This window comes from Passer domesticus, chromosome 1 (assembly GCF_036417665.1).
Source record: "Passer domesticus isolate bPasDom1 chromosome 1, bPasDom1.hap1, whole genome shotgun sequence".
NCBI lineage: Eukaryota > Metazoa > Chordata > Aves > Passeriformes > Passeridae > Passer > Passer domesticus.
This window is the reverse complement of record NC_087474.1, coordinates 32,805,480-32,821,284: the sequence shown is the minus strand read 5'-3', so window position 1 is coordinate 32,821,284 and position 15,805 is coordinate 32,805,480. Positions and strand designations below refer to the sequence as shown.

Here is a 15,805-nt window from a genome sequence, read left to right as displayed (position 1 = left end):
GCCGAGTTTCGACCACAAAACTTGCTGAAAACTGGTTGCTGTTACGTGACGTGTCTTCGTGCCGTGCGTTTGCGAGCGTGCGTTGCTTTATGATGTTTCTTCTTCTTCTTTTCCTGCAGCTATCCTCAAGCGTTCCCGGAGAAAGGTGAGTCCCGCGCCCTTTCCCCGCCGCTCCCGGCGCGGCGTTTTCCCGCTGCCGCCGCCGCCCGAGGCCGCTGGCGCCCCCTGCTGCGGCTGGCGGGAACAGCGCCCGAGCGCCCGGGGCACCGCGCTGACGGAAAGACTGGGCTGGAAGCGTACCTCAGGGTTTAATATGTAATGGGGCTCGTCATGGAGCTTATTTGTTATAAATTTAGTATAAATGGAGCTTTGTTAGCAAGAGTGCAGCCCGTATGGTGTGCAGGTTTTTTTTTTTTTTTAAATTTTTCTCCAGAGGGAGTGAATGCAAAGTAGCCGCTTAGGAGATAAAATTTTAGCAGAGATTACTTATTTCAGCCTTTTTTCTTAACGTTGCAAAAGTCTTCAATTCCATAGTGATGTTTCTTTAACCTTTTAATAGGATCATCTCGTGGCAATATGATATTGGCTTTCGATCCACACTGGATGAATGTTTTCATAGTGCAGCGGGAGCTCAGACCTTTAGCTGGAGAGGAGATGATTTAGTGTGCGAGTAATGAAAACTGAAGTGTGGGTTATCTATTGTCTTCTAGTGGAGTTTAAACAAAGCTGCAGAGTTCAGTTTAGAGAAGACTGAGGGATTTGTTGCTACAGTGTTCTGTTCTGTAACTAAACCTGGAAGGGCTCTTATTTCCATGATGCTAATTCTTGAGGTCATGACCTATAGCCTGTGGATGCTGGTATGAGGGTCACAGTGCGAGGTCAAAAAAGCCTATGCAAAGCTTCACTTTTTACAGTGGTTGAAGAACTGTCTGTTTCTGGACAAGGAGGTTCCAATGTGTAGGCTGCAGCATGCCTCCTGAGAAAGTGAAAATATGTAAGTCATATTAGGCAAATAATGTTGTAACAAGGCACAACAAGTTCATACATTTCTTATGCCTGTTTAAATCAAGTTATGCAGCCATAACAGTTCAATTGAAAGGGACAGTGCAATTTGAAACTTCCCAAAGATTCAAGATTGCCAAGATTCTGTAAACTCCAACTATGTGATTGTTTAAAAATTCTATTACAGTCATTTGCTATTTTTTTTATATTGCGGCTCAGCACTGTTACAGAAGATAAAATGTAATTTTCCTCTTCTTCTCACTGTCCAACAGAACTGACTGAGGGAAAATAAGATATTATTTTATTAAGAAAATTACTAACATGAAATTAGGTGGAGTGGTTGTTTCATTGCGAACCCATCTTACTTTGGCAGAGCATGTTTTTGAAGATTTAATAACTTCCTGAGGCTCTGACTCTGTAATAAGTGTGAGAGTTGCCTACAAAAAGCAGAGTTTGCACTTACTGCTTTGTGTAATTCGAAGGTCAAGAAAATTCTAGTCTATTTACTTTCTTCATTGGTAATTTGATTCAGAATTTCTTTTCCAGTTCAACAAATTATTAACAAAAATGAGATTTCATTATCTCTAGCAAAATGGATGATTTGATTTGTATCGTCTGTAATTGTTACTGCATAACTTGCTGTGATTTCTGTGAAAATTATATTCAGTCTTATTCTTTTTATTAGAGTACATTTGATTCTTAAGCAGGATATATTGCCTTGTAAAAAATTCTCGTGATGTCTCTCTGGTTCAGATAGTAGAACTGTGTAAAAATGCTGAGACGTGAACACTCACACCTTAGTTTTCAGTATTTTTCAATAAAATGAAAGTTATACCATTGCTTTCTGCAAACAAGGATACATTTCTCCAAATTAATGTGCATTTGCTGCATGCAGGAGTATAAAAAACTTAGGAGAAATAGGAGCCTGCACTTACTTGCAAATTATTTAAGGGAATGTGAATCGGTGGTATGAGTTGTTGGTGTAATGTCCAGAGTTCAAGAAGTGTGTGCTAAACTTTATTTGGTTGTGTCATTCTTACTTTAGGACTGTACAAATTAGGCGTGACTTTTGTAGGTGTAGAACAAAGGACTCACATGGAGATAAGCAGTCAGATTCTTGGCCAGCTCCTAGTGCAACAAAGCAGTGGCAGCAGCTGAGGGAGGTCAACTTTTGTGCCTATTTTCATACCTCTCTGCACACCTAGACATTTGAAAAATGGATAATTTGGAAAGCATTGAAAACTCAGAAGGCTGTGATGGTCAGTTCCACCCCCTCCAGAGAAAGAAGAAAGATGTTAACATATGAGGTGAAAAAAGGATAATATATTTTAGGAAAAAAAGGAGGGGTGGAAGCAGGATTTTGGAAACTACCCTGAAACAAGGTAGGAAGCATAAAAACTACTATGTGTATTTAAACTCCATATTTACTATTCTCGCTTTTGTTGTAGCAGTCACTAAATTTTTAAAATGTAAATTAAGTAATCTCTGTTCCAGCTGAAAGGGAAGGTGAAGAATGGTACATGCTGTCATGGTATGCTATCATGATATAGTAGTTATATTACATCAGCTGTTTTCAGGAATCTTGTGAGTTGTGACCTGTCATCCTCTCAGAGGCATCCAGAAGTATTTTTGGAGGCTGAAAGAAGTGGACTAACACTTTCAAACTTCATATACTTCCTGTAGGACATAGTGATACTTGACTCCTCTCTCTCAACAGCGTCTCCTTCAGCTTGTGAGTTGTTCCACAAGGATGTGTTGTGGGCATACTTTCCACTCCACTCTCTTTCGTCACTGAATGTTTTTGAAGCCCCACTGACTTTGCACGTAGTGACTAGCTGGTTTGACTAAACTGTCTGTAAACTCTTGTTTTATGGGCTTTGGCCAATAGCACACAGAATCTTGCCTATCCACAAGGATAAAGCAAGGAGGTGTGAAAGAGCAACAATAAAAAAAAAAAAAATTGAAGAGCATGTGTGCAAGTAGAATCAGGCTCCTTAAAACTATGATCACCCATGTGCATCTCTCTCAGAAAGTGCATACATACTTGTTTGCAACCAGATTGATGAATTTGAGGACTTTCTTGAATCTTCCTAGAAAGAAGCCGTCTGATGGAGTCTGTCAGGTCAGTGAATATTATGACAAAAGCATCTTTTTGTCCATATAGACTGAAAAAATTGAAGCTTTTTAGGAGTAGTGGGTACATGTGCAAATGAAAGACACAAAATTAATTGTATGGGAAAATATTTAATTTTTGTGTGTGATGTGTTATTTGATTTAACACTGACTTTTACAGTTAAGTGTGTTGTTAATTTATGGATAAAGAAAGTCCATGTTGTTCTTATGATCCAAAATGTACAATTATATTTATATCCAATCCACCGGTCTTTCATTTAGATATTTATTGTATCTATTTTATTCTTTTAATTTGAAATATTTGACTGTGTATCTAAGCAGTTTAAGTAAAACTAAAAAGCTGTAGTCACACTCAGCAACCTGTTCTAGATTTTAGAATTGAGAAAAAACATGAAAATAAAGGTAATTTGCATACAAATTGGGTTCATTTTTTGTACGACTGATATTCCTCTAATGGTATAAAAGTCTCAACTTTGTCAAAGATTCTAACAATACAGTTTTTGGCATTTCTCTGTTTTGAGATTAATTGAATCAATACTGTGACTGCCAAAATGTTTAGTTAAAAGAACCTTGTTTTCAATTTATGCTAAAAATAGTGCTAATGTTGGCAGAAGCACCCTAAGCTCTAGAAGCTGTATTTGTGTTTGAAGTTCACTTGCCATCTGTTCTACGCATTTATTTTAGTAAAATACATATTTTCATTACTTTTCACAAAATATTTTGGCTCAATGTTGAAAGTGAGACACCAGAAGTACTAGCCAAATTGAGTCATACTATGGGAATTTGCAGAACCAGTTCCCCAGAAAGCACTCGTTGCACCTCGTATCTGATCTGCAGCACTAAATTATGCAGAAAAGTATGACATGACATTTTCTAACTAGCATTTTTCACTCTGATAAAAATTGGTGATGGTCCACTTTCGTTTTTATTTCACTGTAACATAATAGAGGGTAAATATGTGTCTCTGGAGCGCTGGTGTTATTCACTATGCATTATGGGGAGCACCTGTAGGAAACCTTTAGATGACTCAAATGCTTCTGGCTCTTGGCAGAGCATAGTATGTCTGGAGCCTGAGACCTCTGCTTCCTGGAAATAGTGAAACTGTTAGAGTAGCACTATATGCGAAGGATTTGATTTTGTATTTTTTTCTTTTCTGTTTTTGTACAGAGGTTGTATTTCCTTTTTATTTTCCCCCCCGTACGCTCTTTTTCAGGAAATGGCAGCAAGTAGAAGTCTCTTTGGACTTGAGAAAGGGAGTCAGTATCTTGTGGTCACCAGAGCTGCATGTGCACACAAGTTCTATATTTTAACACACTTGAACTTTTTAGTCAAGAGCATAAATGCATAGTTAGTATTTAACTATAAATGGGAAAGATATGGCTTAGTTGTTACCCAGTTCTTTGAGGATCATCATGACATATTTCTGGAGAGACCATCAAATGCATTAGAAGTGTGCCAAATACGACTCTATCCCAGAAGTCTGGGAGATTTCACTGTAGACAAGTCACTGTGTTGTCCCTTTCAGCTACACACAGCTGTCATCTGTGAAGTGTCCACACCAAGTGCAATTTCAAGTAACATGACATAAATCCACCACTGCAGCACAAAATGGTTTTGGCCTGATATGCATCGTAAGAATGAGAGGCAACTCAGCAAGCAAAAGTTGCAGTTGCTTTTCTTGCTTGAAACACATTTGCTTGCAAGCTTAATGTTGTTTCTGTATTGTTTTAAGAATTAGCTGTTAAAGAGTTTCTACTTGACCTTAACAAAACAAGCCATTAAAAATCATCATGTTAATAGGGGACCCTAGAAGGCCCTTCAGGAATGAGTGTGTTGGAGCAGACTGCATGGCAAAGCATGCATTGGAAAATTGATTGTCAGAAGAATCCAGTCTTGCAGGGTGACTGGTGGATTGGGTCAGTAGCATCTTAAAAATATAGGACGCCCCTACCAAGGGGCTAAAGTATACCCCTGCCAGCTTGAAAACAGCTTTGTCTTCTTGTTCTTATGAAAAACTGAGTAGTGCAAACCTTGCTTGGTCTCCTTGATGGCTTCATCCAGTCCTTTGTTTCATGGGTTCTTACTGCAGCAGAGATTGGACAGGATGAACTGATTTCAACCTGCTGTGACTTGGGACCTTCTGAAATGGCAAGAAGCAGGGTGGTTTGACCTACGTGTCTTTTTATTTTTCTGAGTTGTTTTATTTCTCTTATACTTGAGCAGTTTTAATGCATCATTCTGTCTAGACATTTTTAGAAATAAATTGAAAGTGTTTAGTTATCTGAGGATGTGAGCTAGCAAGTTTCTTTCAGAGTCATTGGCTGAAACATCTTGCTTGCTCTTTTTCAGAGTAAGTGGTGGAAACTATCTTTAATGCTTAGGAATTCATTGTTATAATCTCAGTGTTGCAGAAGAAAATGAATTATTGGGGGAAAAAATCTTGATGTTTTAAAAGCTGGATTCTTACAATGTAATATGGTCCTATTCATTATATTGTACCAACTAAATTTTTTGGAAGCCTTCAGAACAAGGGGTAGGAACAGAAGTACAGCCCTTGTTACAAAGAAGAGAGTTGGTTTTATGCTCCATTCCTAACATGGTAAACTTACCCTTTAGTATGCATTATTTCCTGAATCAATAAATAAGCTGTAATGGAAAACGTAGCATTTAATAAGGAATGACATTGTATGGGTTTTTCTTTTTACAGACATCATAAAATATTGATTCTGCTATCAGACCTGTAGGAGATTAGTTTAAGTTGCAGAAACTGGAGAATAGGGTCAGTTCATGTACATATTTTTGTTATTGTAACTGTTAAATATGTGCCTTTAATTAATATTTTTTTTTCCTAACTTCCAGATAAATCATGCTATTCTGAGGAAAAAGGAAACTATATTAATGAGCATCAACTCCATAATTATACCTGTGGCTGCATAACAGGGACACAGCCATGTCATTTCTTTAGGCAATAACTTTTGCAAAGAAGTATTTTTAAACTGGTCATTAATTTTATGACCATAGAAATGAGATGCAAAATTTATGCTGTTGTCATTGGCATGGGTTCAAGGCACTACTGACATTATGTGTGATTGTAATGGAATGGCTGCCAACTAATGAGTCTATAGACATTTTGTTTGAGCATGCTTTGCTTTTAGATGTTTGATTAGGCAGCAATGCTTTCAATTATGCCTGCAAATTGTATTGAATACATTTACCTGATACCCATTGTTGCTTTGTAGTTCGGTTTTCTATTACATAAATGCAAGTTGAATGCTTTTCTTTAATTTATTGATGCTTTTTGGGTGTATTTTTAGATACTTGGCACCTGAAGAGAATAGTGGTTTGTGCTGCTCAACACTGACTCCTCTGACTGTTCAAGGAGTAACACATGGAGCTTCAAATGCAATTTTGACTGCTCTTGCTCTGTAGGTGGAATATAAATTTCAGTGCAACACATTGATGGAGGAGCATGTAAAGTGGAGAAAGGGCAGACTGAGATCGCTCTGAGTGGGAATGTAGGAGATGACATAGGATCAACAGGAAACTTCTTTGTGAACTGTCAGGAGCAATATCTGTATATATTAACAGCATACAGTCCTAAGATATCTTTTAACCCTGACAGAACTAGGAGGCAAGAACCCCAAGGCTGATACCAGAAAACAGTCCTTCTTTTATGCCAGTACATAAACACATTGTGAAATGTTGCCTGTTCAAACTCCAGAGCATAATGAGTCAGCTTTCTTATTGAAATGCCTGCAGTTCTTCTGTACAAATTAGATTATTTAAGAATTGTGTTTCTCAGTGTATAATATAAATTGATGAAAACTCTTATTTATTTGCTGCTATTTTTTTTTATTCTAAAATAAAAAAAATGGAGGATTTTTTGTTTAATCTAGTCCTGCATGAGTGCAGGTTGCTTGTACCTCTATCCAGTGTCTGCCACCTAATCTCCTCATTTTTCATGTAAAGTGTGGATACCTAGATGTAGTATTATATGACATAGGATTTATATTTTGGGTCTGAGTGTCTTTCTCAGTGAGGGCTTTTTTCATTGAAGTCTTCAAGCCTTATTTAGGATTTAAAATCTAGAGAATGCTTTGACAAATGTAAAGCATTGAGTGTGTAATTTCTTTCTTCATAATACTCTCAGCCCTTTTCTTTTTTTGGTTATTTTGTTTTAAGAGCAATTTGAATTTGGATGTTCTAGACATAAAACAGAAACTTGTTTTATTATGAATCTACATTCAGTGTTGCTATGGTTTTTGTTGCTTCAAATACAGTATATAACTGTGTCATGATTTTCATGCCACATGGCAACTAAAGCCCATATAGTCCCTCACTCATTTGCCCCTGCTGGGGTAGAGGAGATAATCATAAGGGTAAAAGTGAGAAAATTCATGGGTTGATATGAAGTTGGTATAATAGGTAAAGCAAAAGCTATATACAGAAGAAAGACATAAAAAGGAATTAATTCATCACTTGCTGTGGGTAGACAGGTGTTCAGCCATTTCCAGGAGAGCAGGACTTGATCACAAGTAACAGTGATTTAGACAAACATCATCACTCTTAATGTCTCTTACTTCCTTCTTTTCCCCCCAGCTTTATATGCTGAGCATGGCCTCGTATGGAGTATTCTCTTGGTCAGTTGGGGTCAGCTGTCCTAGCTGTGTTCCCTCACAGCTTCTTGTGCACCCCACCCCACTCACTGGTGTGGTGGTGTGAGAAGAAGAAAAGGTGTTGACTCTGTAAGCATTGCTCAGCGGTAACTAAAACATGCCTGTTTTATCAACACTGGTTTTAGCACAAATCCAAAACAGAGCCTGGTACCAGGTACTGTGAAAGAAAGTAACTCTGTCTGAGCCAAACCACCACAATCTGGGATAGGTATATGGTATGCCCTAGATATGTATGTATGTATTAAAAATTCCCTTGTTCTTAGGTCATCTGGCTTTTATATGGAAGCAAAGCACAAATGTTTACTGAATTGGGAATCCTAAGTGTAATTGGAAAATGGTGGCTTAGTGGAAGAGCAAGGTAACTGTGCAGCTTTGCAAACTTACATAAGAAATTATGTGTTGCTGAGTGGGACAAAATCCTCTGGACATGTTCTTTCTACTATGTGTGTACTCACCTACTTGTCATCCACAAGTCTTATTCATTCAAATATACTAAGGTTTGCCATTCAGCCCATGAATTATATGTGCTGGAGTGTGGTGTTTCTGGAATTGTTTTCTTCTAGAAATACAGCGTAATATTTTAAATTTATGCTGGCACTTTCATGAAGGTTCAATGATAACATGTTTATACATAGCTAATAAGAGGACATTTTTGATTGACAACCAGGGCTTACATATACACGTATATTCTATGCATTCTAGTACTAGTAAAAGTTTAGGACAGGAAAACAGTGGAACTTTTGGAATGGAATGGAATTTTCCCATTGTATAGGTTGTGAGTATCGTGTTTGCTCTTTTTATATGGAGTGTATAATTTAATACATATATATATATAGGCAAAGAGAGACAGGCACCTGGTCTCTGGATCATGCTAGTTATAAATAAGGTATAATGTTTTCTGTTCATGTGCTATCTGTTCTGTATTTTTCTATTTGGAGGAAGAGGTGAATTCTAGAGAGAAATAATTTACTTTTGATTGGTTTGACAGGTGTGATGAAGTGCAAATATTTTGATCAGATTAACACGATGACTGGAGTGCTACTGGGAGAGAACTGTGACAAAAATAGGTTGGAGTCAGGTTCAGATTCAGAGCAGTTGTTAAATGGCTCGGGAGCTTGGGAAGAAGCTTTCCTAAAAAAAGCATACTAAATAAATGAAGGGAAAGCCTAGCTAGTGTTTGACCACCTTTGAAAGTAAAAAAACTCCAGCAAAACAAAGATCAGGTATTGTTGTTTTAACTGCATGGAAAACTTGCTGGTTTTTACAGCTGGTTTTTCTGTTATAGTCTCTGCATTTTCTGTGTATTTCCATTATTAAATGGGAAGGGGTAAAACTTAGCCATGGTTAGGCTGTCCTACTGATGAATGCAATTTCTGCACCTGTGGGTGCAGAAGAAGAATATTTTCACTATGCATGGGTTTATTTTGGATTCTTAGAAATTAGTTTTCTGATCCAGTGCTCCAAAAGGGAACACATAAATAGAGAAGGATATTTAGATGTCTCTGGAAAGCAAAAGACAATGCTTGAACAATTTAGTGTTATATGATTTTCAAGAAATTTGAGGGCTATTTAATCTATTGGAGTATCAACTTCAGGAATCTGGTCTGATAATTTTTGTCATATTTATCTTTTTTGACTTCACAAAGATTTTATTTGGTTTTTTTTTAGGAGCGATGTAGTTTGTTATTTTCCCCCCTCTTCTTTGCCTATATGTGTTAAACATATCTGAGAAAATACACGGAATTTCAGGAAGAAGTTAAATTTTGCCTAATTAGGTGAAAGCCTCAACTAATATTGATTTCACTATATCTTTCCTAGACCTTCTTGCTTATGTATGACACTGATCAAAGTGCATCAGATTAACTGATAATGTAAATTTTGTATCTATTGTAGTGGGGGTCTCAGTTGGGTAAGAAATTCATTAACAGAACACTACATTAAGCCACAGGTTTATACCAGGTGCTGCCAAGCAGCTATTCCACTTCTAGTTTCATGGGAGGATTACACATAGGGTTTTGCAAGGCAGTGCCTAATTACGGTGAAGAAAAGTAAAAGTGGGCAGAGGTCACTGCTGCCAACAGTAGTTAGGCATTTCCTGGGAGGGAGGTTGCTGCAGCTGCATCCCACACTAGGACAGGCAGAACTTCGGAGCCTGGTGCTCTCCTTTTTTCCTTCTGCCAGTGTTTTCTCTTTCCCACCTCTTTGCTGTGTTTCTTTTCCCCCTCGTGAGAAGCTGCCCGCTGTGCAGTGCTGGGAGCAGGTTCATTGTATGACAGCATTTAGGGAAAACGCTCCAACAGCATTTACACATCAGGTCAGAAGGTAGCCCTAGAATGGCATCGCTCACGGCTGAGCTGGAGCCTGCCAGTGTCCATGAGAAACAGGAATTTTTTCAGTTCCAGATAGGAATTAACATCCTCCTTACTATTGGAAGTACTTTTATCTTGTGTGTTTGTGTGATAAACTATTTAACTAGCAATGTGTATTGACTTTTGCAGAGCTGGAAGATGAGGAAGAGTCTGAGAACTCTCTTTCTTCGCCTCCTGATAATGTCTCAATAGCATCTGACCGATATGATAAAGAGGATGAAGGACCTTCTGATGGTATGTGACACTGTTTACCTTAGAAAGTACTAGATTTGCCAGTTTGCTATGAGCTGATGTAATCGGATCCTTGTGATGCGAATGTTAGTGTTGGAGAACAGATAAACAGATAAGCAGCACAGCTGAACACTTCTCTTACCTTTACAAGAACCTTTAAAGGAACTGAAGAGCTCTCTCTAGTGGTCCTAGAGCATAGTGAAGCTGTCTCAAATTTACCCAGTTTCTCAACTCACATTTTTTTGATAACAAAGCATCTTCTGTAGATACATATGTTTTAAAAGATACATCAGTGGCTAAACCAGTGTGAATATTTATAATAACAAATTGTTTGTTAATTCAACATTATCAGATTCTTGCTTAATTTTATTGTGCTACTTAATAGCTTACTGTATTATTTATCTAATAAATAATGAAACAGTTTATGTGATTGATATTTTTCTGCAAACTCTATGCAGAATAGGTTCATAAAATATTAAATTAATTATTCCATCAGTGTTTCCTTCCATTAAGACAGTGTTTTGCACTATGTTTTTGTTATATCAATTTTAAGTTTGGGTCTGCATTTAGGAAAAGTCTACATTCATAGCTGTTTTCCATGTTGTTTTGTTTTGTATTCATTAAGTTCAATGCTAAATGTGACTGTTCTGAAGACATGAACAATTGAATATTTCAACAGTTAACAAGGTTGCTTTAGCATAGTGTCCATATTTTTGAGATTAGTTTATTGTATACATAATATAAACATCTTCTATGGATAATATATGGTAGTAAATTAAGTACATGTACAAATAAATTAATGATGTATATTAATTTGTGGCACTGGAAGTTAGATAGACTTACTAGTGAATGATGTTTTCTGACATGATATGATGATCAAACTGTGCAGCTCCATCTCGAAATACAATTGCTGAATGAAAATATGCTTCCTGCAATGTAGCACTCCACATTTTATATTATCCAGATTATTCCCTTTGGAAACATAAATTGCTTTTATGAGGTATAAAATTATGTCTATTGCAGAACAGGGATAAGTCAAGTACATGCATAAGTGATAAACCTTCTAACCACTGATTCAGAATAATGCATTTTTTTTATGTCCAGAACTCTGTAAAATGTATAACAATAATAATCACACTTTTTTTTTTTTATATTGAGCTTATTGCATGTTGGCAGTGTGACCTTCTACTAAAAAAAGTAAAACTAGGCCTTTTTGCTGTCTGGTTGAAATGTAATTATCATTCAAATTGAGTATGGCTTTTAGAAAACCCAAGCTAATTTTCAAAACTACAGATGAATGCAACTTTCTGTGTGTTTATTTTTGCTTACAAACATAATCTTATCATTATTTCTAATTATAACTTAATAACATGGTACTGATTGCATAAAGGGTATGTGACAAAATTATATGACTATTTAATAGGAGATACGATTATAGAATTGTTTCAAAACAGTTAATCAAGAGAAAAGTGATAACGTTCATAACCTAAATAATGAACGGCTGGAGAATGCTGATGCAAGAGTATGTGAAATACTGTATGAATTTGTACAGATGGGTGATTAATTTTTATCCTGTTTTGGAAGTTATGAGAGTAGGTATAATAGCTGCTCAAGGATATCTTGACTAATTCACACCAGTTTAGGTAGAAATATAGAGGGTATGATACTTTTATATTTAAGGTGATTTTACCTTGCTGTTTTTTCTGTATTTTATGATAAATCCTCTTTAATTACCTAGTGGGAGTGTAGCATGAAGAAAATTTGAGAAAAGGTGATAAATTCTGACCTGTAAATACTTAATTTATTGGAGTATACAGTGTTCCTCTTTTTCTCTTTGAATGTCTAATGTGTCATTCTAAGACCATTTTGATTTTAATATATATAATCCATCATTCCAGTCTAGCCACCTAGCCTGTGTATGAAAATATATGTTGGGAAAATCTTATAAGAGGTGGATTGATCCCCAGAGGTGCCATTTGTTTCAGTTCTAATAGGCATAAATGGGTTTGTTGAAGCTTAATACTGTATTTTAGTTTTTTAGCGGTCTGTTAATGTTCAATATTTAAATCCTATTCAAGGAACTGGATCTGTAAGATGGTCTGTGGATGTTTGATCTTGTATAATTACCAGTTCAGTTCAGCAGGGCTCTGTACAGATCTAAAACCTGATTTGTGTAGGATCAAGGCTCTCAGCGTTAACAGACAGCCCTATCTGTAGGTAACCAAATTGAGGTGGATTTTATTTATGTTTGAGTCCATTTCTATTTTAATGTAAAACCTTCTACATCTATTTTCTGCTAAAAAGCCCCAAGGCATTTCTCTTTATATACTTGAGTTAGGCTGCAAGGTTTGTATGACTTGCCAAAGTGTCGCAATTTGACTTTGCGGCATTACTGTCAAAACATAATTTGTGAAGGCACACGCTTGGTAACAGATAAAGAATTAGTGTATTATGTGTATGTTACAGTCATTGTAAAATCCTGGAGTTTTTTTGTGACCTTTGTCTAATGGTGTATTAATTACAAGAGGGATAATCCATTTAACAATAAGTATGGGATAACTAAATTAGCACAGGTCACCTAAAGGCCTTTTGTCAAATCTGATTGTTATGTTGTCCTTTTGACTTTTACCTTATGGTAGGCACTAACAAAGTATCTAAACTTTGATGGATTATAAACTCTAAACATGATATGTATTTTTCATAATGCTAATGTAATTTTCTAGGTACTGAAAAGGTCAAACCCCCACGTCTCTGTGTGCATTCTAAGTCTGTCTTTCCTTTTAATATTTCTTTTTCTCTGTTCCTCTGGTTCAAAAGTTCACTCAGTTCCCAAATGGCCACCTAATTTTCCAGTTATTCCCTCAAGCCATATGTGTTTTGGTTTCTTTATGGTTTATTAGGTACTGTAGGAAAGTAGCATAAGTTATATCATCTAATGAAATTCAAGCACACTTCAGTGATGCTTTGACTTGATTGCTGGCAGCAATTAAATCACAATGAAAGAGAATGATGCATGGGCTTACATGTCCAGACACCCTACAGAAATTGGAAGAGGGATAAAACACAACAAAACCCCCAAACAAAATAACAAACTGAAAAACAAGACAGACCAAACAAAACAGCACAGCCAGGCACTCTGGTCTTAACTTGATTTTTTTTTTATTGGCTAACAGCCTGATTGATAGCAAAATCATAACTTGCTGTATGCTAACAGGCAGAGTTCACTTGTGGGTTATTGTGAGCTGATAAAGGGTTAGATGGAGTTTTGATTTTCGCATTGGTCCTTGGTGCACCAGATTAATGGAATTTCAATGAGAGACTGGAGTAGTCACAGCTTTGTCAGAAAAACAGATGGAGATTCTATAGCCATGTCTGCTCATTAATACCAGTTGCCTGAAAGGTGTACTACTTCTCTATACAAAAGACTCAACATAATTGATTTTTGAGCGAGGTATTTTTTCACTTATTGATGACTAGGTTTCTTGCAACTTAAATGACAGGTTTTTGTATAGTACATTGTATAACAATGTTATGTCTTGTAATTTCTTACTCCCCTTCCATCTGCGTATTGAAGAATATATGCAGTGGGAAATACATATGTCTTGATTGTTAAAAACCAAAGCATACTTTAAAATTGTAATACCAAGATTTTCTTTCAAGTTGGAAACAAACTTACTTTTGGTTGAGAAGTAAATGGGAAAAAAGTTACTATTTTTCATTTAATTTTCAAATTTCCTAGGTATTAAATACAGGTTCAGTGGCAGGCTTAAACTTTCCTGTTTAATAACACTGTAATCTTGTTTTATGATATATAGGGATTTTTTTCCTTTTTTTTGGTTTATGATATGGTAACCTGATTTTGTAGTAAGAAATGTCACTAGTATTAAAGGACCAAGCTTTGACTTTGTAAGTGGACATCTGAAGAAGACATGTGACTTTGGTTCTGCAGGGAGTGTGTCACTGGATAATTACTGGATCTAAAAGATCACAGTGAATGGTGTGATGAAATAATTTAGATCATCACCATTTCTATGGAAGGTGTAGAATGTTGCCTTGAGAAGGTAAGGATGAAAGAAGTACTAAAAATGTGTCTGGGGACTTGAATGCTCTTCAGATTATCACATTTGGCTATAGTTTATGAATAAAATATGCTTTTTAGTAGGACATTTTTAAACAGTCTGAGAATTCTCTTATTAAATTTCCCCATAGTTGAAGTAGAGGAAGGTAGGGCTGGAGCAAGGGAAACTGGGCACTTGGAGATCTTTGAGGAAAAAGAGTAAATGAAAGGGTTGTGCTTTAACTGTTTGTCATCAAAGTGCAGTCTTGAAAATGAGCAAAATTTATTGCTCCTGCGACATGATTTTCTTGCTGTAATTTTTGGATGAAGCAACAGGCATCAGCACTTTGTTTTCATGTAGTTTATTTGGAAAAGTCCTGTACAAGTCTTTGCAGGCTGGAGTAAACTATTTTGCATGATCTATAGTATTTACTTAATATGAGCATCATGTTTTGCAGTTTGATGGATCAAGTGAGAATGAAAAATTGTGTGACTGAATTTTGCATGCTGTTTCTTTTTACATGTTAAGTCTCAAATACAAATACTTATCAAGCTTTCCCCCCTCTTATTTTTCCTATTTGCTAGGCCAAGTCATTTGAATATTGTCACTGAAGAAGGCTGGTAGAGTTCAGTGTAAGGTTTTGCCTTTGTGCATACACGCAAGTGTTTTCCCACTTCCAGCAACTACATTTGTACTGTGTTTATTTTTGAGGCACTATATTAAAGCAAAACTGTTCCTTAGTTAGGCACTGCTAGCAACTAAGGTATCAAAGACTGGAGAATGGAAAATACAACTAGGAATTTCTATCCTTTCTCCTTTTGCCCTTCTTATCCCATACCGCTTTTTAGTAACATAATAATGTACATGGAGAGGATGTTTGGTTGTCTTGGGGATGACAGCATTGGAAATTTACCTGAGTTATTGTAGGAGATTAGTTATTTACTTTGATCATTGGAGGGAGAGGTACAAACTTAAGTGCATGACAGCCATTCAAAGGAATGAGAAACTTCTTTATTTGTCTTGGTTTTATCATAGGTAGATCTCATTGAAGACAGAAAATCAAGTACTTTATTATTCCTTGTATCTCTCTTAATATTCAATATTGAATAAAAAGGTCATATTGAGGGGAATAAGATGTAGGTTTACTTGGACAGCTGATCTTCAGTGAGAAAAGGTGGCTTCTACTTTATGCTCTTACTAGGCTCCGGCAGGAGGGCAGTAGCCCATCATGTGGAAAATGTGTACAGACTGGGCTTTGGCATGTTAACTTTATTTTGAGGGGATGCTAGTTCTTGTCAGAATTTTGAAGGGGATTATAATTCTGCATTTCTGGCTG

The 15,805-nt window shown here is 36.4% G+C and overlaps 1 protein-coding gene across 3 annotated transcripts in view; it reads left to right on the top strand.

Moving 5' to 3' along the window:
* Positions 1–15,805, top strand: part of SKAP2 (src kinase associated phosphoprotein 2) — a 121,333-nt gene that overhangs the window by 13,554 nt on the left and 91,974 nt on the right. For 2 of the 3 annotated variants that reach the window (XM_064412820.1, XM_064412828.1), the window contains exons 3-4: positions 120–145; positions 10,310–10,414. In XM_064412820.1, the coding sequence (XP_064268890.1) occupies positions 120–145; positions 10,310–10,414 (131 nt within the window). The remainder of the gene's footprint in view (positions 1–119; positions 146–10,309; positions 10,415–15,805) is intronic. The other variant, XM_064412836.1, reaches the window with a different exon arrangement.